The sequence below is a fragment of the Arachis duranensis genome, chromosome 9 (genome assembly GCF_000817695.3).
Source record: "Arachis duranensis cultivar V14167 chromosome 9, aradu.V14167.gnm2.J7QH, whole genome shotgun sequence".
Lineage (NCBI taxonomy): Eukaryota > Viridiplantae > Streptophyta > Magnoliopsida > Fabales > Fabaceae > Arachis > Arachis duranensis.
Window position 1 is genome coordinate 36,196,582 of NC_029780.3, and position 24,442 is coordinate 36,221,023.

The 24,442-nt window shown below is 40.9% G+C and overlaps 1 protein-coding gene across 1 annotated transcript; it reads right to left on the reverse strand.

Moving 5' to 3' along the window:
- Positions 1-2,757: 2,757 nt before the first annotated feature.
- LOC107465433 (uncharacterized) lies at positions 2,758-4,110 on the reverse strand. Its single transcript, XM_016084410.1, has 2 exons — positions 3,287-4,110; positions 2,758-3,175 (listed from the first exon to the last, which is right to left on the reverse strand). The coding sequence occupies exons 1-2, from the start codon at positions 4,108-4,110 to the stop codon at positions 2,758-2,760; spliced, it is 1,242 nt and encodes a 413-aa protein (XP_015939896.1).
- Positions 4,111-24,442: the final 20,332 nt, after the last annotated feature.

Sequence of the window (24,442 nt, forward strand, 5' to 3'; positions counted from 1 at the left end):
GTTGCCTCCCAACAAGCGCTCTTTTATTGTCACTAGCTTGACATCCTCTGTGCTTATGCTTGTTCAGTTTAGATTCTGAACTTCTTTTTCCTTGTCCCATTGTCCTTCTAGATACGGCTTTGCTCTGTGCCCATTTGCTGTGAAGTGGCTCTGTGTAGCTTCATCTAGTAGCTCTAGACTTCCATAAGGAAAAACTTTTGTCACTAGATATGGACCTGTCCATTTGGACTTGAGCTTGCCAAGAAAGATCTTGAGCCTTGAGGTATATAGGAGCACTTGCTGTCCTGGCTTGAACTCTTTCTGTGTGATCTTCTTGTCATGCCACCTCTTAGCTCTTTCCTTGTATATCTTAGCACTCTCATAAGCTTCTAGTCTAAACTCATCCAACTCATTTAGTTGTAGCAGCCTCTTTTCTCCTGTTGCTTGAGTATCAAGGTTGAGGAGTTTAGTGGCCCAAAAAGCTTTATGTTCAAGCTCTACAGGGAGGTGACAAGATTTTCCATATAATAGCTGAAATGGGGACTTTCCAATGGGAGTTTTGAAAGCTGTCCTATATGCCTAGAGTGCATCTTCTAACTTCCTGGCCCAATATTTCCTTGTGCTTCCCACTGTTTTTTCTAAAATTCTCTTCAACTCTCTATTTGCTAGTTCAGCCCGGCCATTAGTCTGAGGATGGTATGGTGTGACTACTTTATGGATTACTCCATATTTGTGGATGAGCTTCTCCATTTGTTTGTTGCAGAAGTGGCCAGCACCATCGCTGACAAGACCCTTAGGCACTCCATATTTGGTGAAAATATGCTTTTTAAGGAATTGAAGGACAATCTGTGCATCACAAGTGGTTGTGGCTATGGCTTCCACCCACTTTGAGACATACTCCACTGCCACCAAGATGTATCTGAAAGAGTAAGAAGGGGAAAAGGTCCCATGAAATCAATACCCCATAGGTCAAATAGCTCTACTTCCAAGATGAAATTTTGAGGCATCTCATTCCTTTTTGTCAATCCTCCAGCTCTTTGGCTTTCATTGCATTGGTGAACAAACTCTCTGGCATCCTTGAAGATAGTTGGCCAATAGAAACTGCTTTGTAGTACCTTTGCAGCTGTTCTCTCTGGTCCAAAGTGTCCACCATATGCTGAACCATGATAATGCCACAATATGTCCTTCATTTCATTTTCATGGACACACCTCCTAATCATTCCATCAGAGCACGTCTTGAATAAGAAGGGTTCGTCCCACAAGAACTTCCTTGCTTCATTGAGTAACTTTTTCACTTGTTGCTTAGAGAATTCTTGAGGTATCTTCCTTCCTACTTTGTAATTTGCTATGTCAGCAAACCAAGGTGCTTGTTGAATTTGGGACAGGTGCTCATCAGGGAAATTCTCATTTACTTGTTGTGGTCTATCTTGATAGGCTTCTTGTGGTACTCTTGATAAATGATCTGCCACTTGATTTTTACTTCCCTTCCTATCTCTTACTTCAATATCAAACTCTTGTAGCAGCAGCACCCACCTAATAAGCCTTGGCTTTGAATCCTGTTTAGACATTAAATACTTCAGAGCGGCATGGTCAGTGTACACTATAACTTTTGAGCCAATCAAGTATTGCCTAAACTTATCAAATGCATAAACAATTGCCAAAAGTTCTTTCTCAGTGGTGGTATAATTTTTCTGTGCTTCATTTAGCACTTTGCTGGCATAATATATGACATGGTGCAACTTATCTCTCTTTTGTCCCAGCACAGCACCAATAGCAAGGTCACTTGCATCACACATAAGTTCAAAAGGTAAGTTCCAATCAGGGGGTGTGATGATTGGTGCTGTGATGAGTTTTCTCTTTAAGGTTTCAAAGGCATGCTTACAGTTGCCATCAAAGATGGGGTTGTCAATCACTAGCAAATTGCTCAATGGCTTTTCTATTTTTGAGAAATCTTTGATGAACCTTCTGTAGAAACCAGCATTTCCAAGAAAACTCCTTACTGCTTTCACATTAACGGGTATAGGAAGCTTTTCAATAATTTCTATTTTTGCTTTATCAACTTCTATACCTTTGCATGACACTTTATGCCCAAGAACTATCCCTTCAGGAACCATGAAATGGCATTTTTCCAGTTCAAGACCAAGTTAATTTCTTGGCATCTTTTCAAAACAAGAGATAAATGATGCAAACAAGTATTAAATGAATTGCCAAAGACAGAAAAAAATCCATGAAGACTTCTAAAAAATTTTCAACCATATCAGAGAAAATGGAAAGCATACACCTCTGAAACATGGCTGGGGCGTTGCATAGCCCAAAAGGCATCATCCTATATGCAAAAACTCCAAATGGACATGTGAAGGCAGTCTTCTCTTGGTCCTTGGGGTCCACCACGATTTGATTGTACCCAGAATACCCATCCAAGAAGCAATAATAGGCATGGCCGGCCAATCTTTCCAGCATCTGATCAATGAATGGGAGAGGAAAATGATCTTTCCTTGTGGCATCATTCAATCTTCTATAGTCTATGCACATCCTCCACCCAGTCACTGTTCTAGTAGGGATCAACTCATTCTTCTCATTGGTGATGACCGTCATCCCTCCTTTTTTTGGTACAACTTGAACCGGGCTCACCCATGAGCTGTCAGAGATTGGAAAAATTATTCCAGCATTCCATAACTTCATGACTTCTTTTTGAACCACCTCCTTCATGGATGGGTTGAGTCTTCTTTGGGGTTGAACCACAGGCTTTGATTCTTCTTCCAGCAAAATTTTATGCATTCAAATGGCTGGGCTAATGCCTTTGATATCCTCAATTGTCCAACCCAAGGCTGTTTTGTGGGCTTTCAACACTTCAATCAGCCTTGTCTCTTCTTCCATATTTAAGGAGGAGCTAATAATCACTGGTAGGGTCTCTTCTTCTCCCAGGAACACATATTTGAGGTGAGGGGGAAGAGGCTTCAACTCTTGTTTTGGCTTCTCTTTCTCCTTGTCTTCACTGGAAATCTCTACCACTTCTTCTTCCTGTTGCTCATGACAAGTGGCTTCTAATATTTCCTCCACCAGACTTTCTATCATATCCACCTTCATGTAGTTTTCTTGTTCAGGGGGGTGTTGCATTGATTTGAAGACATTGATGACCATTTGTTCATTATGCACCCTGAAAATCATCTCTCCCTTCTCTACATCAATAATGGCTCTGGCCGTGGCTAAGAATGGTCTTCCCAAGATGATTGAATTGTTTCCTTCTTCCTTTGCATCCAGAATTACAAAGTCTGCAGGGAAGATAAACTCCCCAACCTTTACTAACAAGTTTTCCACAATGCCATTGGATGTCTTGATTGATCTGTCAGCCATCACCAAAGACATCCTAGTAGGTTTGAGTTCTTTTATGGCAAGCTTTCTCATCATTGATAACAGCATCAGATTAATGCTAGCACCAAGGTCACAGAAAGCTTTGTCTAAGGTCATTTTGCCTATGGTGCATGAAACTACAAAGCTCCCTGGATCTTTGAGCTTTGGTGGGATACCTCTTTGAATCACAGCACTACATTCTTCAGTGAGAAGTATAGTCTCCTTTTCTTGCCAACTCCTCTTCTTGTTGATAAGCTCTTTCAAGAACTTTGCATACAGGGGCATTTGCTCAAGTGCTTCAGCTAAGGGAATATTGATCTCCAACTTCTTGAAGACTTCAAGAAATTTTGGGAAGTGTTGGTCCTTAGTCTCTTTGCTGAACCTTTGAGGATATGGCAATGGAGGTGTAAAGTTCACTTCCTGCCTTTGTTCCTTCGTTGACTCTCCCATTGCTTCCTTCTCTTTTCTTAATTTTGGTGCCTGGTCTTCCTTTTCTTGAGGCTGGTTCTGAGGCTGCTTGCTTGCTGTTGCATCTTCATCATTGGCTTTCTCTCCTTCAGCTTGTTTCTCGTCACTTTCCTTTGGCTTATTGGTTGCTTCTTCATTTTTCACCAGGATTTTTCCACTCCTTAGTTGTATTGCCTTACACTCCTCTTTTGGATTAGGAATAGTGTCACTTGGTAGTGAGCTTGAGGGTCTTTCATTGGCAATCTGCTTCGAGAGCTGTCCAATTTGCCTTTCCATATTCTTCATGGAGGCTTCCTGGTTCCTTGTTGTCATTTCTTGGTGTTTCATTAATTGTTCCATTAAGAGCTCCAAGTTGGTAATTCTCTGAGAATCTTGTGAGATTGGTTGATTGTGGGGTGTTGAGGGTTGAGAATGAGTGTTTTGGTTAGAGGTTTGGTTATTGGATGGATGATGGTTAGCATTGGGGTAAGTGTTTTATGGTCTTCTGTATGTGGTTTGGTTATTATTCGGCTGGTTGTTGTGGTTTGTGTTTTTCCAATTGTTTTGAGTTAAGTTCCTCTGCCATGGCTGCTAAGTTTGATTGTGGTTGTCTCCCCATCTGAGGTTGGGGTGGTTTTTCCAAGAGGGATTGTAAGTATCACCATAGACTTCATTTGATCCAAAATTCTGATTGTGCATATACTGGACTTGTTCTTGTTGTTGCTCCTCTTGAATTTCTTCATTTTGCCCCCAAGTGGTTGATGGTTGGCTTGTGTTGACTGCTGCAACTTGGAGATTGTCAATCCTCTTGGCCATTTGCTCAAATTGTTGTTGAATCTGCCGTTGCATCATTTTGTTTTGAGCTAGGATTGAATCCAATCCTTCCAACTCCATCACTCCTTTCCTTTGTGATGGTTGACGTTGCCTTTGGTGAGCAAAGAAGTACTGGTTGTTGGCCACCATATCAATGAGATTCTGGGCTTCCTCTGCAATTTTCATGAGTTGCAAAGAGCCTCCAGCTGAGTGATCCAATGCTTCCTGGGATTTCAATGTTAAGCCTTCATAAAAATTCTGCAACTTATCCCATTCAGTGAACATTTCAGGAGGACACTTCCTGATTAGAGCCTTGTACCTCTCCCATATCTCATAGATGGGTTCAGCCTCCATTTGTGTGAATGTTTGTACCTCAGTCTTCAACTTAATGATCCTTTGAGGTGGGTAAAATTTGGCAAGGAACTTGGTTACCAAATCATCCCAATTGTTGATGCTGTCTCTTGGGAATGATTCTAACCATTGAGTGGCTTTGTCTCTGAGAGAGAATGGAAAGAGCAGTAGCTTGTAGCTGTCAGGAGGCACACCATTGGTTTTGACAGTGTCACAAATCCTCAAGAAGGTAGATAAGGTTGGTTGGGGTCTTCAAGTGGTCCTCCTCCATAAGAGCAATTATTTTGAACCAAGGTGATGAGTTGTGGCTTCAGTTCGAAGTTGTTTGCATTTACATTTGGAGTTAAAATGCTGCTTCCGCAATGTCTAGGATTTGCAAATGTATAGGAAGCCAAAACTCTCCTCTGTGGTGGATTGTTGTTGTTATTGGCTGCTCCTCCAGGTGGATTGGTTGAATGTTCCTCCATGTCTTGAAATTCTTCTTCTAACTCCTCCTCTCCAACAATATTTTTCCCTCTTTTAACTCTTCTTAATCTCCTGAGGGTTCGTTCGTCTTGTTCATGAAAGGTGGGTGTAGCTCTTCTTGTATCTATCATATAAACAAAGCACAAGAAACACACAAAACCAGTGACACTTCAATCTATTGCTAGAGGAAGTTTTAGTTAGCTTAAGCAAAAATTCAAACAGTTAGTGGGCTAATTAAAAATTAAAGAGACAGAAAATAAAAAGTGCTTGATCTAGACCTCCACTTCACTTTATCATTGTCAATCTATTTCAATCCCCGGCAACGGCGCCAAAAACTTGATATGTGGAAAACGATCCAATACGAAACTCACCGACAAGTGTACCAGGTCGCATCAAGTAATAATAACTCACATGAGTGAGGTCGATTCCACAGGGATTGAAGGATTGAGCAATTTTTGTTTAGTGGTTGATTTAGTCAAGCGAATCAAGTATTGGTTGAGTTGTTTGTAATTGGCAGAAACTAAATTGCGTGAAATGTAAAGGGAGAGGGAAAAATTGCAGTAAATTAAAGAGCAAAGAAAGTAAAGAGGCTGAATCTTAAAGTGCAAGTAATATAAAGTGCAGAAACTTAGATTGCAAGAAATATAAATGGCTGAAGCTTAAAATGCAAGAAATGTAAATTTCTTGAATCATAAAAGGAATTGGGAATTGGGATTGCAGAATTTAAACAAGCAGAAGTAAACTGCAACAAGTAAAAAAGCAAAAGATGAATTGAATTGAAGTGGATCTCAAACAGAAGAGTGAAATGCTTTGAAGAATTAAAAACAGAAAGTGAGCGATGCTTAATTTGCAACAATTTAAAAGAGGTTAGAGATCTCAGGAGTGGAGGAGACTAGATAGCAAGTCTAGATCTCAAATCCTTCCTTGATCCACCAAGAACAATTTACAAAAGAAATAAAGGAAAGTAAATTGCAGAAATAGCAGAAGATAAAGCAGAGAATGGAAATTGAACTTCAATTATGCAGAAAATTTAAGCAATGGATCTCAAGGTGAGATTGAAACAGAAGTTCTTCAATTCTTCACCCAAGATCCAAAATAAAAAGCGACGAGTGCTCAAGCAAGAACAAGGAAGAAGAGAGATCAATTCTCCTCCCCAATTCTCTAAGAACTAAATTCCAAAATAAAAGCTCAAAAATGAAAATGGAAGTTAAAGGAAAATTCAAAAGTGATTCTAGCCGTCCTAATTACATCAAACTAGCTCCTATTTATACACCTTCCATTCTTGGATTTTGGAATTTGGATGGGCTTTTGATTTGGTAAAGATTTGAATTTAATTGGATTTTTAATTGATTTTCCAGCCCATGAAAAAATTGGTTCCAGGAGGATGCTCAGCTCACAAGTTGAGCTGAGCATTGAGGCTTTGTGTGTGGATCCTTTTGTAGCATAGAAGGCATCAGGGGAATGCTCAGCTCTCTTTGTGAGCTGAGCATTGGTGCCTTGGTGCAAAATTGTTGCGCGCCTTGTGCCCCTGGACCGTGTCAAGATGCGCGCTCCACTTCCCTAGCCCGTGTCAAGATGCTTGTGTGATGCACCATGGGTAGCGCTCAGCTCTCCAAGTGAGCTGAGCATTGAGGCATCCAAGGGAAAGGTCCTTGGTTCGAAACTTGAGGGAAGCATGCGCTGAAGCTTTTCTCTTGGTGAAGGAAGTGGCGCCTTGCTCCTTGCTTCCTCTAGGTGCTTGGTTCGAACCTTGGAGGATGCATTTGGCCATTTTTGGCTCATTTTCCCTTGTGAGTAGCGCTCCCCCAACCCCCTTTGGTCATGGGTTCAATCCTTGGAGAAAGCATTGGCAACTTATTTTCTTTGATTTGTTTCTTGTGAGAGCCCGATAATGCTCACTTGGTGAGCTGAGCATTGTTTTTCCTTTCCTTGTTTCTTGGCTTCATATTGTGCTCAGCTCACAAAGTGAGCAGAGCATTGTGCCTTGGTCCCTTGAGGGAAAATGTAGCGCTCCCTTCGTGAGCATGGTGCTCTTGGGGAGAGCTTCATGGTTTTCCGTCATTGTTGTGCCACACTTCTTCCTTCCTTGGCCACACTTCTTAGGCCATGCTTTCTTCTTTTCTTCTTTTCTTCACCTACAATTAATCAAAACAACCAATCAAAGTATTACCAAATTCACAAGGTTTATTAATCATTAAAAAATCAATTAAATTTAGCCTAAACCTCATGATTTAGCATCAATTAGATGGTGGTTGTTTGATTCAAAGAAGTCATGCATTTTCATTCCAAATCACTTACTTAGAATGCAAGAAAGTGCATAAAACCTAATGAAAATAAAGAAAAAGACTAGTGAAACTAGGCTAAGATGACTTGTCATCACCGGATATGGGCTTATACGATGGCATGGCAGATCCCAGCCACCACCTCAGTAATTTCAGAAGTCGAACGTACCTCACCGACGCCTCAGACGTGGTCCGTTGCAAAGCCTTCCCGATTACCTTAACAAAATCAGCGATTAAGTGGTTCGACAATCTACCCCCCAGGTCTATCTCAAGCTTCGAGGACCTAGCCAAGAAGTTTCTAGCCAGATTCTCTATCCAGAGAGACAAAACCAAGCACGCCCCAAGTCTATTAGGAATCAAACAAGGAGATTGGGAAAGTCTCTGCAGCTACATGGAAAGATTCAACAAGGCATGTCTAGACATACAAAGTCTACCCACAGAAGCGGTCATCATAGGCCTCATCAATGGCCTACGAGAAAGACCTTTTAGCCAATCCATATCAAAGAAACATCCCACATCCCTAAATGAGGTACAAGAACGAGCTAAGAAATACATCAACATGGAGGAAAATGCTCGACTAGCAAAGACCTCAAAGTCCGAATTCTCCTACTCCTCCCTAGATAAGGACAAAGAATCCAAGAAAAAAGGAGATCGACATGGGGAAAAGATAAAAAATACCACAATTATACCCCTCTTCGGGTATCCCTTGTGGATGTCTACAGAGTAGTATGCCATACTGAAAAGATACCCCCAGCTCGACCACTCAAAAGCAAAAAAGGTGGAGGAAACCGAACAAAATATTGTGAATATCATCGAATCTACGGACATTCCACCAATGAATGTTTCGACTTAAAAAACATCATAGAGAAGCTGGTAAGAGAAGGAAAGTTAGATCGGTGTTTGGCAAGCCAAGCAGACGATCCCAAAAAAAGAAGAAGGGATGAAGATGTCGGACAGACAGAATGACCACCCCGTACACCCGAGAGACACGTCCACATGATACCGGGATCTCTAAATCATCTCGCAAAAGATATCTCAAAGAAGTATATCATGTTGAGGAAAGAAAGGAAACACCCGACATCCCCACAATTACTTTTACCAAAGAGGACGCATTCGGCATCATCCCAGGACACGACGATTCAATGGTCATCACTATCGTATTGGCAAACACAAATTTCCACCGCACACTGATAGACCAAGGAAGCTTCGCCGACATATTATTCAAAACTGCCTTCGACAAACTCGGCCTAGAAGAAAAAGAACTCAGGGAATTCGACAAACCTATTCGGACTGGGGGACACCCCAGTTCAACTACTTGGATACGTCTCACTACACACGACCTTTGGAAAAGGAAACCAGTCAAGAACACTCAAAATAGACTACATTGTAGTCAATGTAAGCTCAGCCTACAATGCCTTAATAGGTCAGACAATATTGAATCAGCTCGGCGCAGTAGTCTCAACTCCACATCTATGCATGAAATTCCCAACTACAGAAGGAATAGCTACAATAAAAGCAGACCAGAAGACAGCGCACCGCTGTTACAACGAGAGTTTAAGCCTCAGAGGCAGAGGAGAAGAATTCCACACCATCAAACTCGGTGGAGCTCAGAGGCGGGAAGAACTCCACCCACAACCTGAAGGCGAAGTAGAAAGAGTCCATATCAGAGATATCCCGGACCAAATAACCAATATCGGTACAATCCTAAAAGGAGACATAAAACAATCACTCATACAGTTCTTGAGAGATAATCTCGACCTCTTTGCATGGAAGGCCACAGACATGCCAGACATAGACCCCAAGTTAATGTGCCACAAGTTAGCAGTCTACCCAGGATCTCGACCAGAACAACAGAGGCGTAGAAAGCTCGGGCCAGAACAATCCCAAGTTGTGGAAGAACATGTACAAGCTCTACTGGAGGTTGGATTCATAAGAGAAGTCAGGTACCCACTATGGCTAGCTGACATTGTCTTGGTGAAAAAATCAAATGGGAAGTGGCGGATGTGCACTGACTACACTGATCTCAACAAAGCCTGCCCAAAAGATCCTTATCCACTCTCGATTATCGACGCTCTGGTAGATGCCTCCTCCAGATATAAATATCTCTCGTTTATGGACGCATATTCAAGATACAATCAAATCCCGATGTATCCATCCAACCAAGAAAAAACCTCGTTCTTAACCCCAAAAGCAAACTACTGCTACATCGTCATGCCTTTCAAACTAAAAAACGCAGGAGCTACTATAAGAAGACGCTGCTATCCGACCTCACCTAAGTATTCGGCACTATAAGAAGGCATGGCATGCGACTTAATCTTGTAAAATGCACCTTCGCAGTAGAAGCAGACAAGTTCTTGGGTTTTATGCTCACACAAAGAGGAATCGAAACAAATCCGGATAAATGTCGGGCCATACTTGACATGAATAGTCTGACTTGTGTCAAGGAAGTACAACAACTCAATGGAAGGTTGGCAGCCTTGTCCAGATTTCTGGCTGGATCAGCAATAAGATCACTCCCCTTCTATGCTACTCTAAGGAAGGGAAAGGTGTTTGAATGAACAACGGAGTGCGAGCAGGCCTTCCAGGATTTCAAAGGATTCCTGGGACAGCTATCTATCCTAACTCGGCCTCGGGAAGGAGAACCACTTATATTATATCTCGTAGTAGGAAGTCGGGCAGTAGCCTCAGCATTAGTCCGAGAAGACGACAGTGGACAGCAACCTGTATACTTCATCAGCAAAGCATTACAAGGATCCGAGCTGAACTACCAAAAAATAGAAAAATTTGGATATGCTCTCATACTAACCTCTCGACGGCTCCGTCCATATTTTCAAGCTCACATCATTAAGGTTCGGACCAACCAACCCATAAAAGGAATTTTGTAGAAAACGGACCTAGTAGGCAGAATCTTGCAATGGGCAGTCGAGTTGTCTGAATTCGACCTTCAATATGAAGCTCAGACAGCCATCAAATCACAATATCTAGCTGACTTCGTTGCAGAATTTATAGACACTCCGGAAAGCCCTACAGAATGAAATCTCTACGTAGACGGTTCCTCAAACAAAACCAGAAGTGGCGCAGGCGTGATAATAGAAAGCAATCAGGAACCCAAATCAAACTTTCCCTTAGATTCGGGTTCCCTGCTTCAAACAACCAAGCCGAATATAAGGCACTACTAGCCGGTTTGAAGTTGGCTAAGGAGGTCGGAGCTTAAAAGCTCATCATCTTCAGCGACTCACATGTAGTTACTTCACAAATAGCAGGGAGCTACCAAGCCAAAGATTCCACCATGAAAAAGTACCTGGACAAAACTAAGAAACAGCTCAGACAACTCAGAAAATATGAGGTCTGCCACATACCTCGAGAACAGAATGCCCGAGCTGATGCACTCTCAAAACTAGCCAGCACCAAACCAGGGGGTAACAATAGAAGCCTCATCCAAGAAACACTCCAGAACCCGTCAATCACAGAAGAAGAAAAAATCTTAGCCATAACAGATCAGGACCAAGGATGGATGACTCCTATAATCTGCTACCTTAGATCAGAAACACTCCCTACATATGAAAGGGAGGCAAAGAGGTTGAAGCGGGAGGCACAGTATTAGACCATCATAAATGACATCCTGTACAAAAGAGGAATCTCGACACATCTGCTAAAATGCGTACCAACCCCTAGCACAAAAGAGGTCTTGGAGGAAGTACACAGCGGCGAATGCGGTAATCATCTCGAAGCACGAGCCCTCTTAAAAAAGGTACTCCGAGCCGGATTCTTTTGGCTGACCTTGCAGAAAGAAGCGGCCAAATTCATGAAAACATGCCCACGGTGTCAAAAACATGCTAGCTTCCACAACGCTCCACCAGAGGAGCTCATTAGCGTAACCTTACCTTGGCCATTTGTAAAGTGGGGACTGGACCTCCTCGGCCCATTCCCCCAAGGATCGAGACAGGTAAAATTCCTCATTGTAGGGGTAGATTATTTCACAAAGTGGATCGAAGCAGAATCTCTGGCCAATGCCACAGCTCAAAGAAGTCAGAAATTCCTATATATATGAACATCGTCATAAGGTTTGGGGTCCCCTACTCCATAACCACCGACAATGGCACCCAATTCACCGACGCAGGCTTTAGGAAATTGGTGGCCGACTTAAGAATAAAATACCAATTTACCTCTGTAGAACACCCGCAGGCTAATGGATAAGCAGAAGCTGTCAATAAAGTCATATTAGCTGGGTTAAAATGAAGGCTACAGGATGTAAAAGGAGCCTGGGCTGAAGAGCTTCCACAAGTCCTATGGGCATATAGGACAACTCCACATTACACCACAAAGGAATCACCCTTCCGACTAGCTTATGGAATGGAGGCAATGATACCGGTAGAGGTCGAAGAAAGATCTCCTAGAGCAATTCTCTACAGCGACAAAGTCAACTTCCAACTTCAAAGGGAAGAACTCGACTTACTTCCAGAAATCCGAGAAAGAGCTCGGATCAGGGAAGAAGCGCTAAAATGTCGCATGGCCTTAAGGTACAATCAAAGGGTAGTACAAAGAAGCTTCGCCAGCAATGATCTTATCCTAATCCGAAATGATATCGGAACAAGTCGACCGGGAGAGGGAAAGCTAGTGGCTAACTGGAAGGGACCCTACCGAGTCATAGAAGTACTGGAAAAAGGCTACTACAAGGTATCTGAACTCGACGGGTGAGAGCTACCAAGATCGTGGCACGCCTACAACCTAAGGAGATACTATAGCTAAAAGGTAATTGAGATCTTAGGATAAGGTGCGGTTTTTTAACGAGGCACCAAGCCAAGATCCATAAATCACTCGACTCAGAGATAAAAACTCCTACATGTATATATCTTCATTTTCTTTTGAATAAAGTTTTTTAGATTTTCTACAAACTCCCAAGACGCATTAGTCTAAAATGCTAAAAATTCATCGCCTGATTATAAAGCTACGAGATCGGCAAAAAGTGATGATTAAATTCATTGTCCGACCCCGATAAAAGACCAAAGGAGGTGAAAACCAAATTCATCAAAAGGTCGACCAAACTGGGATCAAACCTAACTTCGACGAAATCGGCAAAGATGAAAAAGTTACAAAACAGAATAATGCAAGAAGTTATCGAAAGTGATCCATAGAAAGGACCTGATGAGGTGTTAACAAAATGGGTTGCTAAAAATAACTTAAAAGACAGGCCGATGTAAAGAAGTCGGACCAGTCGACCATACTAACCAAAGTTATAAAAATTCAATCTCTGGAAAGAGGCATGGCCAGCCCTAAAAAAGAGGATTACTAGAAATAACTTAGAATAGACCGATATGATGAAGTCGGCCTCCCACAAAAACAAGTTATAAAAAGTAATCCCTGTAAGAGACCGTACAAAGGTCAAAAAAAGAGGATTACTAGAAATAACTTAGAAGAGACCGACATGATGAAGTCGGCCTCCCACAAAAAAGTTATAAAAATTAATCCCTGAAAGAGACCGGACAAAGATCCAAGAAAGAGTATTACTAGAAATAACAGTAGAAGAGACCGACATGATGAAGTCAACCTCCCACGAAAAAGTTATAAAAAGTAATCCCTGAAAGAGACCTGACAAAGGTCCAAGAAAGAGGATTACTAGAAATAACTCGTAAGGGACCAACATGATGAAGTCGGCCTCCCACGAAAAAGTGATAAAAAGTAATCCCTGAAAGAGACCTGACAAAGGTCCAAGAAAGAGGATTACTAGAAAAAACTCATAAGGGACCGACATGATGAAGTCGGCCTCCCACAAAACAAGTTATAAAAATAATCCCTGAAAGAGACCTGACAAAGGTCCAAGAAAGAGGATTACTTGGTATCCGAAGTAAGGAAGTCTACATACAAGTCGGACCCAAACACCCACAACCTCAAAAAGAAACAAGCCACAAGTATGAAAATACAAGGGCAATCCAAAGAGGTCGGGCAGTAAGGTTCCAAAACTCTAAAAGAGGTACCAGACAGATGCAGACAAACGTGTCACAAAAAGCACAAGTTGTAATAATAACAAACTCAAGAGGCCACCAAAATCAGCCCCAAGAGCTTGAAAACTACTTCGTTTTTCAAAATAAAGTTGCTAAACAGGCAACTAGAAAAGTAGTAGAAAGTCAGAATTACCAGTTACAGAATATAAAAAGTTCAAAAGCCCACAAGCCGGGCTATCTACACAAACATCCAGAATAATCATTGAGGACCCAAAAACTTCCCGGCAACATCAACATGGGGTGAAGGAGGACGAGTCTGAAGAGGCACCGCATCCACTGTCCCATCATCCTGGTTCAAGATTTGACAACCAGGTTCTGACTCAGGATGACCAACGTCGGCTGAAGGAGGTAAAGAGGTCGGTGCAACAGAGGTTTTTGTGGCAGGCATTGAAGGAAGGATGACATTGTCCAAACTGAAGAGAGTAAGGTCGAGCTCGGGTGCAAGAATTCGAACCTGCTCCTTCAGGTTCTCATAAGCAGCATTTACACTACCTACAAGGTGACCCTGAAGCTCAGCATAATCAGCTCGAGCAGACTCTAAATCATCCCTGAGACGCATCGTCTCCCTATAGGTCGTGACATAGCTATCCTTGTGCTTCAATGCCGTATCCTCAGCCAACCTCACAGAAGCCGCCAAGGCAAGAGAACTAGCCTTTTTGCCCTCCAACTCCTTCTCCAGCTTGGTCACTTTCACCTCAAGCTCCTCCTTCAAACCCTTCATCTGGTCGAACTCCGACTTAGCTTTCTCCATAAAGGCTTTTGTAGCATGAATGGGAAGATCTTGGGCAGTCCGATATAAAGTCGCACCCATGTGTGCCATCTTGACACTGCTTCGAGTAATAAAGTCTAAATGACGAAGAAGAGAAACTTTGTCAGTAGGCATGGTACCATAAGGACCAATTTGCTGGTCCACAAACTCGACGGCATCAAAATCAGGAGCATCAAGGTTAAAAGGCTCCGCAGTTTTTTGCTTTTTCGGAGGAGGAGCGCCAATAGAAGAAGAGGTAGCAGCAGAAGCCTGTAAAGGATCGGCCAAACGAACCCGAGGAGTAGGGATCATCCTCCTTGGTCCAGGAGAGCTCGAAAAAGATGGCTTCGATAAAACCTGAGAGGACCCCTCCCCAGCCACCTTGGCCGAGATATTTTGAGCCGCAGTAGCCTTCCTCACCTTCTTAAAGGCCTTCATCGAGTAATTATTTTTGTTCTTCTCTCAAAAACAAAATACAACAGTTTACAAGCCAGAAAAGAAAATAGAAAACAAAAAACAAAAACATATCAATTTATAATACCCAGCATAGCACGGATTAGGGACGGATCCACCAAAAATTTCTTGGTATCAAGATGGGGAGGCTCCCCCCAAATATTCTCTAAGACAGCCACAAAAGCCTGCTCAACCTCGTCCAACATTTTCCAAGTGTACCTAGACACCACTACGTTCTTCTGCCATTCTAAAGGGAAACGAGGCTTGCCATTCTCATCCAAAAAGAAAGGGCGAGCTCCTTCAACAGCTCGGATCTTAAAGAAGCAATTCTTAAAATCCTAGAAGGACTCATCATACATGGAAAAAATTTTATTCCCCTAGGCCGACCTAAAAGAAATCCAAGAAGCTTTCTTTTTGGTAGTTCCAGGCTTGGTCAACACAAACATGTACAGAAAAAGAGTTTGAGAAGGCGTAACACCAAATTCATGACAAACCAACTGAAAAATCTTAATGAAACCCCAAGAATTCAGATGAAGCTGAGATGGGGCCACATTACAAGACCAGAACAGGTCGGTCTCAAAAGAAGTAAAGGGAAGGGTGATGTTCATCTGGCTAAAAAAGAAATCATATGCATAAAAGAAGGGACGCTCCCCCTGGGTCAGAACAGGAAAACAAACCCTTTCATCAGAATCAGGTGCTACCAATTCATAGTTGCTTTCTTGATTCTCACTACTACATATTTGATGATATTTCCTAAGCTCCACACAGAATTCCGAGTTAGCTAGAGATACACACAACAACACAAGGGAGTCCAACCAGTCAGACATCCCCTCAGGAACCTTAGAAGACGCCTCAACAATATTTTTGCGAGAAAACATGGCCAATTAATCCTACAAACAAAGAAAAGGAAACGGATTACTAACCCAAAAACAAGCTCGGGCAATATAGAAACAACTCGGACAATATGATCCAGAGCAATACAAACAGTAAAAGGAAAGCCCCAGGACACACACCAAGGTCCAGGGGCATCCTTTGGAGGCAGTAACACAGAACGGAAGACTCAAAGAAAACCCACAGAAAGCTAAAATAACCTAGCGAAAGACTCCAAGCAAAGAAGGCGTAAATCAGAGCAAGATCACCAAGAAAACCATGGTTCTCTACAAAGGCAAAACATAACAGAAGAGACTCTTTCTTTCAATCAACACACCGAAGAGAAAAAATGGATTAAGCCACCTCTTAGCTACAGTTTTAGTCTACAAAAAACTACCAAGAAACAAAATATACCAAGAAATAAATCTTCAAAGACACAACCCTTTCCAGAATCAAATAAAGCCATTATCCCAACAAAAGCTACAAAATCAGAAGGCAACAAAGTATGCAAAGCCCTAAAAAGCCTCAATCAAGAGAAATACTAGAAGTAAGCATAAAAACGAAAAATACATCACAGTTATGAACAAGCACAACAATACATTCAAGTTTTCCAAACATACAGGCAGAATCAAAGCTTTACCAAAAAGTAAAGAAGAACCAACCTGAACAGAGAAGAAAACTTTGAAGAGATTGAAGACGAAGAAACAGAATCGCCTTTTCGAGCAACGAACAAAACACCAAATGACGTCGTAGAGAGAAACGCGAAAGTGTAAGTCCCAAGCAAAAACTGAAAGCGAGAAAGAGGGAGGAAGTTACAGCAAAGAAACAGGGAAGAGAAACTGTTTCCTCTGAGAAGTTCAAAATGAAACAAAGAAATGGAACATTAAAAGCATTAGTGAGGTTATTAAACCCTCGCGCATTCCCAAAGCAAGGAGACGCACGCTTTCAAAAGTAAAAATTCAAAAGAAAATGTTCCACATTCAAAGGAGGACCCTACAAAGGAAGAAATCGACAAGATACTCGAGTTCGGCTTCACCATAAAAGGATCGAAGTCCTAAAACTGAAGACTCGACCTCAAACAGAAGACCGAGCTCGAGCAGGGGCACTGTTCATACCCTGGGTCGAACTGTCTGACCCGGGATGTTCTACTAATAAGTCGACCGACCTCTTCAGGTCAGGACAAATCCGACCTCTTCTCAAAGAGCTCGGCCAAATCACCAGGAAAGCCCGAAAAAGGGCCCAAATGGAGAACTGCGCCCCAAAACCTAAGGCAGCCCAAGCCTACAGGTAGAAGGGCGGTTCCCTTGAAGATAAGATGACCTCACTCAGAAGATAAAAGATAAAATAGGATAACTAACTTATCTTATCCAAGAAGGTCACTCCACACCATTATAAATACACTGGAGCACCCAGGTATAACTCATATTCTGATTCTACTAAAAAACCCTGCTTAATACCCTTGCTAACTTAAGCATCGGAGTCCCTTGCAGGTACCACCACCCTCCGGTGACAAAGGGTCAGCAGCATCGCCAGGCCAACAAGTCGGACACGACAGTGCCGACCGCCACACACAAGCCGGACCAATCATCTCCGACTAACACAGAAGATCTTGTCCGAGATTGACATACAGTTTCAGGTAACTCTTGGAACAGCGGGTTATTTTGAAGTGTCATACTACTGTGGTGTCTCTTATTGGCTACCATGACTTGGCTTATCTCTTCATAATTTATGTACTCTCTTGTGACGTTCTAGATTTCATGCATGGTCTAGACCGGTTTGGTTGTGAGGTGCTTCCAGAAGTCTTCATTCATGAGCCCAATGGTAAGGCACAGACTGGCCACAGAGTCTGTGAGCATAGCAACCGTCAGGCACTCATCATTAAACTTGTCAAGGTACTTCCTCGTGGGTTTGTCTGATCATTGTATGATTCCAAGCAGGCTAATCGGGTACTTCGCTTTTGCAATCCTGGTGGTAAATTGTGCCATGAATTTCTTGGAGATGTCATCAAAATAGGACACAGATCTATTCGGAAGGGCGTTGAACCATTTAATTGCTGGACCAGTGATGATTAGATTATTGCTAGTATAGAATTTCATAGAAATATAATCGCGTTGTAAGTGTGATTTATTATTGGTTATGGAAAAAGTATCTTTGTTTTGGGTTTTTGAAATAAGGAACAAGTAATTTAAATTATAAGAAAAATAAATTAATAATTAGAAAATCTCTTGCCAAGGTATGAGAACTGGAAGTCCTATCCTAGTTATCCTTATCAGGTGTGATGAGAATTGGATTTTGCTCCCACTTAGTTAACTTTTACTAAATAAAGGAAAGTCAAGTGGACTATATAACTTGATTCTTCAAGTCCTAGTCAACTCCTATGGAAAGACTAGCTTTAGAGGGATCTAAATTAATCAGCAACTCCAATTTCCAATCAACTGCTGAGTTTGATAACTCAAGTGTCACCAATTACTCAACCAAAGCCAAAAGGGAAGAAAATCTACTTGAATGAAAATAATTTGGATTAATTAGAAGCATCAATAACATAAATTAAAGAAGCAATCATAAATCTGAAATACCTCAAATTATATTAAATAGAGATATCAATTCTAACATGGAGTTCATAAACCAATTTGGAAAGATAAATAACAATTAAAGTAATAGAATAAATAAAGTAGAAAATAAATTAAAGGAACATTAAACCTGGAATAAAGAAGATGAAATCCTAAATCCTAAGAGAAATCCTAATCCTAAATCCTAAAAGAGAGGAGAGAGCCTCTCTCTCTAAAAACTACATCTAAAACCTAAAATTGTGAATTATTAGCTTCTTCCCTTGAATGAATGGACTTCCACACTTTATAGCCTCTAATCTGTGTTTTCTGGGCTTGGATTTGGACCGAAAAAGGGTCCAGAAATCACTGGGGGCGACTTCTGTAATTTTCTGCACGTGGCGTACGTCACGCATGCGCGTGGGTCACGCGTGCGCGTCATCCGGAGTTTTTTCCTTTCCATGCGTCCGCGTCAGTCACGCGTCTGCATCAGTTGTGTTTCACACTAGTCACGCGTCCGCATCGTCCATGCGTATGTGTCGATGCCATTTTGCGCGAGGCACGCGTTCGCGTCGTCTATGCGTTCGCGTCGCTGCCATTTCTTCAAAAACTCCATTTTGTGCGTTCCTTCCATTTTTGCGTGTTTCCTTTCTATCCTCTAAGCCATTCATGTCCTATAAAGCCTGAAAATACTCAACACACGGATTACGGCATCGAATGATAATAAAGGATAATTAAAATTAACATTTTTAAAGCATAGGAAACATGTTTTCACATATATCATAAAATAAGGAAGGAATTGTAAAATCATGCAATTCATATGAATAAGTGGGAGAAGAATTGATAAAAACACTTAATTGAGCATAAGATAAATCATAAAATAGAGGTTCATCAACCTCCCCACACTTAAACATTAGCATGTTCTCATGCTAAATCTAAGAGAAAAGAATGAAGGCAGAATGGTGGAATCTTGTGCAATGTAATCTATTCTAAATGCAAGCTACCTAAATGAGTCATGCAATTCTAATTACTATTCACTTATATATATAAAGCTTACATGTGGTTAAATTGATTCATATTTTTAAGGAATCATATATATGCAATTAAAGCCAAATCATGTTAAAACACATTCACAATTGAGTTGAGTCAAGAGAGTTCACAAACTTGCAAGACAATTAATAATTAAACATGGATATATGGGAATGAGCTATTGAACCCTCACTGGATTTGTGTTTACTCTCCAATCACTCAGTGTTTGGGGTTAATCACTCTATTCTTTTCTAGTTATGCTTTCTAAAACTTTGTTCTTTATCTAACCAATCAACAAACATGAGGTCTTTTTCAAGGTTGTAATGGGGCTAAGGTAATGGTAAAGGTATATATATATAAGGTTAAGTGAGCTATAAATTGAATCCTTGATTAGTCTAAGATCTCACCTAACATATACATACTATATATAATTTAGGAATCTTGCCTAGCTACCCAATTTTCCCACTTTCGTATCTCATACTCATGTACCAACTTATATTAGAATTTATCACATGTGCATTGGTCTTTTACTAAATTTAATATTGGGGTAATTTTGTCCCCTTATTTATTTTGATTAATCATAGGAAAATTATTTTTTTTTTGAAAATAAACTCAACATATCAATGCACATGGTATTTTAATTATTTTGGTCTTACATGGGTACGTGGTGCACGAATTTGCAATCACACTTTTGCAATCCGCACAACTAACCAGCAAGTGAAATGGGTCGTCCAAGTAATACCTTACGTGAGTAAGGGTCAAATCCCACAGAGATTGTTGGCTTAAAGCAAGATATGGTTATCTTATTATTCTTAGTCAGGATACCAATAGGGTTCTTTAGTTTCAATTGTAAAAAGTGAAAGGGCATAAAATAAGTAATTGTTACTCAATAATGGAGAAAATGTTGGAGTTTTGGAGTTGCTTTGTTTTCTGAATCCCTGCAACATAATGCTTTCTTACTTTCAAACATGCAAGGCTCCTTTCATGGCAAGCTGTATGTAGGGCGTCACCATTGTCAATGGCTACTTCCCATCCTCTCAGTGAAAATGATCCAAATGCTCTGTCACAGCACGACTAATCATCTATCGGATCTCAATCATGTCGGAATAGGATCCATTGATCCTTTTGCGTCTGTCACTACGCCCAACACTCGCGAGTTTGAAGCTCATCACAGTCATCCAATCCCTGAATCCTACTCGGAATACCACAGACAAGGTTTAGACTTTTCAGATTCTCAAGGATGCTGCCAATAGATTCTAGCTTATACCACGAAGATTCTGATTAAAGAGTCCAATAGATATTCATTCAATCGATGGTAGAACGGAGATGGTTGTCAGCCATGCGTTCATAGGTTGAGAATGGTGATGAGTGTCACGGATCATCACCTTCTTCATATTGAAGTGCGAATGAACATCTTAGATAGGAACAAGCGTGTTTGAATAGAAAACAGAAATAATTGCATTAATTCATCGAGACGCTGCAGAGCTCCTCACCCCAACAATGGAGTTTAGAGACTCATGCCGTCAAAGAGTACAAAGTTCAGATCTAAAAATGTCATGAGATATAAAATAAGTCTCTAAAAGTTGTTTAAATACTAAACTAGTGACCTAGGTTTACAAAAACTGAGTAGACTAAGATGGATAGTGTAGAAATCTACTTCTGGGGCCCACTTGCTGTGTGCTGGGGCTGAGACTTGAGCTTCTCATGTGCCTGGGCTGTTTCTGGAGTTAAACATCAGGTTGTAACCTGTTTCTGGCGTTCAACTTCAACTTGTAACCTGTTTCTGGCGTTCAACGCCAGAATGCAACATGGAACTGGCATTAAACGCCAGTTTACGTTGTTTATCTTCATGCAAAGTATGGACGATTATATATTTTTGGAAAGCCCTGGATGTCTACTTTCCAACCCAATCGAGAGCGCGCCAATTGGGCTTCTGTAGCTCCAAAAAATCCATTCCGAGTGCAGGGAGGTCAGAATCCAACAGCATCAATAGTCATTTTTCAGCCTGAATCAGATTTTTGCTCAGCTCCCTCAATTTCAGCCAAAAAATACCTGAAATCACAAAAAAACACACAAACTCATACTAAAGTCCAGAAATATGAATTTTACCTAAAAACTAATAAAAATATACTAAAAACTAACTAAAACACACTAAAATCTACATGAAATTACCCCCAGAAAACATATAAAATATCCGCTCATCACAACACCAAACTTAGACTGTTGCTTGTTCTCAAGAAACTAGATAAATAAAATAGGATAAAAAGAAATCAAGAAGCAATAGTATCTCAGAGTTTTAAGTGAAGCTCAGATTCTAATTAGATGAGCGGGACTAGTAGCTTTTTGCTTCCGAACAATTTTGGCATCTCACTATCCTTTGAAATTCATAATGATTGGCATCCATAGAAACTCAGAATTCAGATAGTATTATTGATTCTCCTAGTTTAGTATGTTGATTCTTGAACACAGCTACTTTATGAGTCTTAGCCTTGGCCCTAATGATGACAAGTCATCATATACCTATTTTTCTATGCTTTTTCATACAAGATATTGATGATTTGTGCTTAAATATTGAATGCTTTTGTACTTAAATGATATATTTTCTTGATATTTTAATTTTATAAATCTTGTAGAAAATAAGAAGAGAAAGAAGCAAAGAAGCACAAAAAAAGGAGAAAAAAAGAGCTTTGGGGTACACTTTGAAGTTGGGGTACACTTTGGAGCCTTAGGCCACGCTTTTAAAAGCGTGGCCCATGACCAAATCAAAGAAGGAAGCAGCCAGCACGCACACTGCCCTGCTCTTGCCAAGGGCAGGGCAGAATCGTGATGCAAAGTAAGGATGGAAGCGAGAATTTTCGCTAAGGTAAAATCTGGGCGCTCACAGCATGACCATGCCTCCTTCAAAGGGCTATAACTTGAGATACAGACATCCAATTGATGTGCTTTCAGTTGCGTTGGAAAGCTGACATTCATAGCTTTCCAACGATATATAGCAATCCATATTTAGCATAAAATTGAGGCAGGAACGGAAGGCATCTTTAAGGGCCAAAATTAAGCAAAAATAAACCAAGGAAAAGAAGTAGCGGGTGCATCCACCGAGTTTCGAACACGGAGCTTCACTTTTGGAAACATTGCCCTGCCCTCCGCAAGGGCAGGGCAGCATTTTAGTGATGCACACACGCGCACCATTCTGGCGCACCAAGGGAAGGCTCGGCAGCACCAGCAGCACGCACAGGCATCATTCTGGCGCACCAAAAAGTTCTGCCCTGCCCTCTGCAAGGGCAGGGCAGCATCCTGCAGCACCAACTCGCACCACACGCACGCACAAAGCATCCATTGATTCAAATTCTAAGAATCATCTTCCACTCTTCCTCTCAATTGATCTAAGGATTGGGTTTTAATCTTCTCTGCTATTTTTAAACCTCAGTTTCTTCTGCAATATATTTTCTGACTGAGCAAAGGAGAATTGAGATCCAGATTTGCTTCCTGAGTTCATTGCTCTTTTTGGATCCTCAAATCCTCTTTTAGATTTTACAATTGAGCTAAGTTTCTTTCTGTCTTGTTCTTCAAGCAATTTTTCATCTCTGTTTGAATCTGCTGCACTTACTTCATCTTTTACTTCTTTGTTTGATTGCATTTTACATTTTCTTATTGAAGTTTTAAATTTCCTGCACCCAATCCCCTTTACATTTCCTGCAATTTACATTTCTTGTCATTTACTTTTCTTGCAATTTAAGTTTCAGCTATTTTACTTTCTTGTTATTTAAGTTACTTGCAACTTTACTTTCTGCATCTTTAGGATTTCTGCAATTTTACTTTCTGTTGATCAACTTCACACAATTCACTCAATGTTAGCTTGACTAAACTAATCACCCACTAAAGTTGCTTGATCCATCAATCCCTGTGGGATCGACCTCACTCTTGTGAGTTATTACTACTTGATGCGACCCGGTATACTTGCCGGTGAGTTATGTGTGTTGGAAATTCATTTTTCCGCACAAACACCATCAAGTTTTTGGCGCCGTTGCCGGGGATTGATTAGATCAACAATGATTAAGTGGGTGAGAAGTCTAGATCAAGAATTTTTTTTGTTTTTGTTCTCTGTTTTAAATTGATAGCAAGGTGTTTGAGTTATTGCCTCACTAAGAAATTCTATCTCTGTGACATGAATTTCAAATTTCATTGATGTTTACAAAATACAAATGGAGTTCAACTCATCTTATGGTCAAACAAAATTTTATGAGATATCACCCACCATCACCGATCTCTAATGGTGTTTGGGAATATCACCAAGAAAATACAAATTCTAAGCACTCCAGCCCATGGAGATTTGCTTCACAGACACAAGATGAGCAAGAAAATCATATGGGATATTTCCCTCCACCACAAAATGATGCAAGTCATAATTCCAATGGTGGCTGGGAAAGGAATTCTAATGCTCCATATGATATTCATCCAAAGATATCATCACTTGACCATGCTCAAAAGATTTGCGAAGGAGAAAGAGAAGTACCAGAAAGAACAAGAGAACTCCCTCAAAAATATGGAAGTGCAGTTAGGCCAATTGTCGAAAGCATGGAAGGAGAAAATGGAAAAACAAAAACAAAAGGTCCCTATATCAAGCGAAATTACAAAGAAGGAAGAGGTGGTGGAAACATTTGAACCTAAAACTGCACTTGAGATGACAAGAGAACCTGAACACTCACAACCTCCTCAAACTCCCCTGGACCAAAGATGCTCAACGTTGATCGAAAAATATGAAGAGGAGATGAATAAAGCTTGGGAAGATCAACAAACCTCCTCCATGAAAGAGCTATTAAAGCAAATGTTGAGTGTAAAAGAGGAAGTGGAAGAACAAGCTAGTGAGGAGGATACTCAAGAGAAGTCAAACTCAAGTGAAGCAGAGAAGTACATAGAAGAAAAGCTCATGGAACCACCAATGCAAAAAGCCCTGGATGAATACAAATCTCCAATAATCACACAGCAACCAAGTCTTGAATCCAAAGAAGTGAGGGCAACTAACAAGAACACAAATTCTGTCCCTAATCCAGCAAGCAAGACCAATCAAGTCATCTGCAAAAGGAAGCTTGCTGAGGAAAGGCCAAG

Bases quoted from the DNA above. Each gene is read 5' to 3' on its own strand.
- LOC107465433 (XM_016084410.1), bottom strand. From the start codon at position 4,110: ATGACAACAAGGAACCAGGAAGCCTCCATGAAGAATATGGAAAGGCAA. The intron at 3,176-3,286 runs GTTAGTAAAGGT...AGCCACGGCCAG, and splicing joins AATGGCATTGTGGAAAACTT to AGCCATTATTGATGTAGAGA.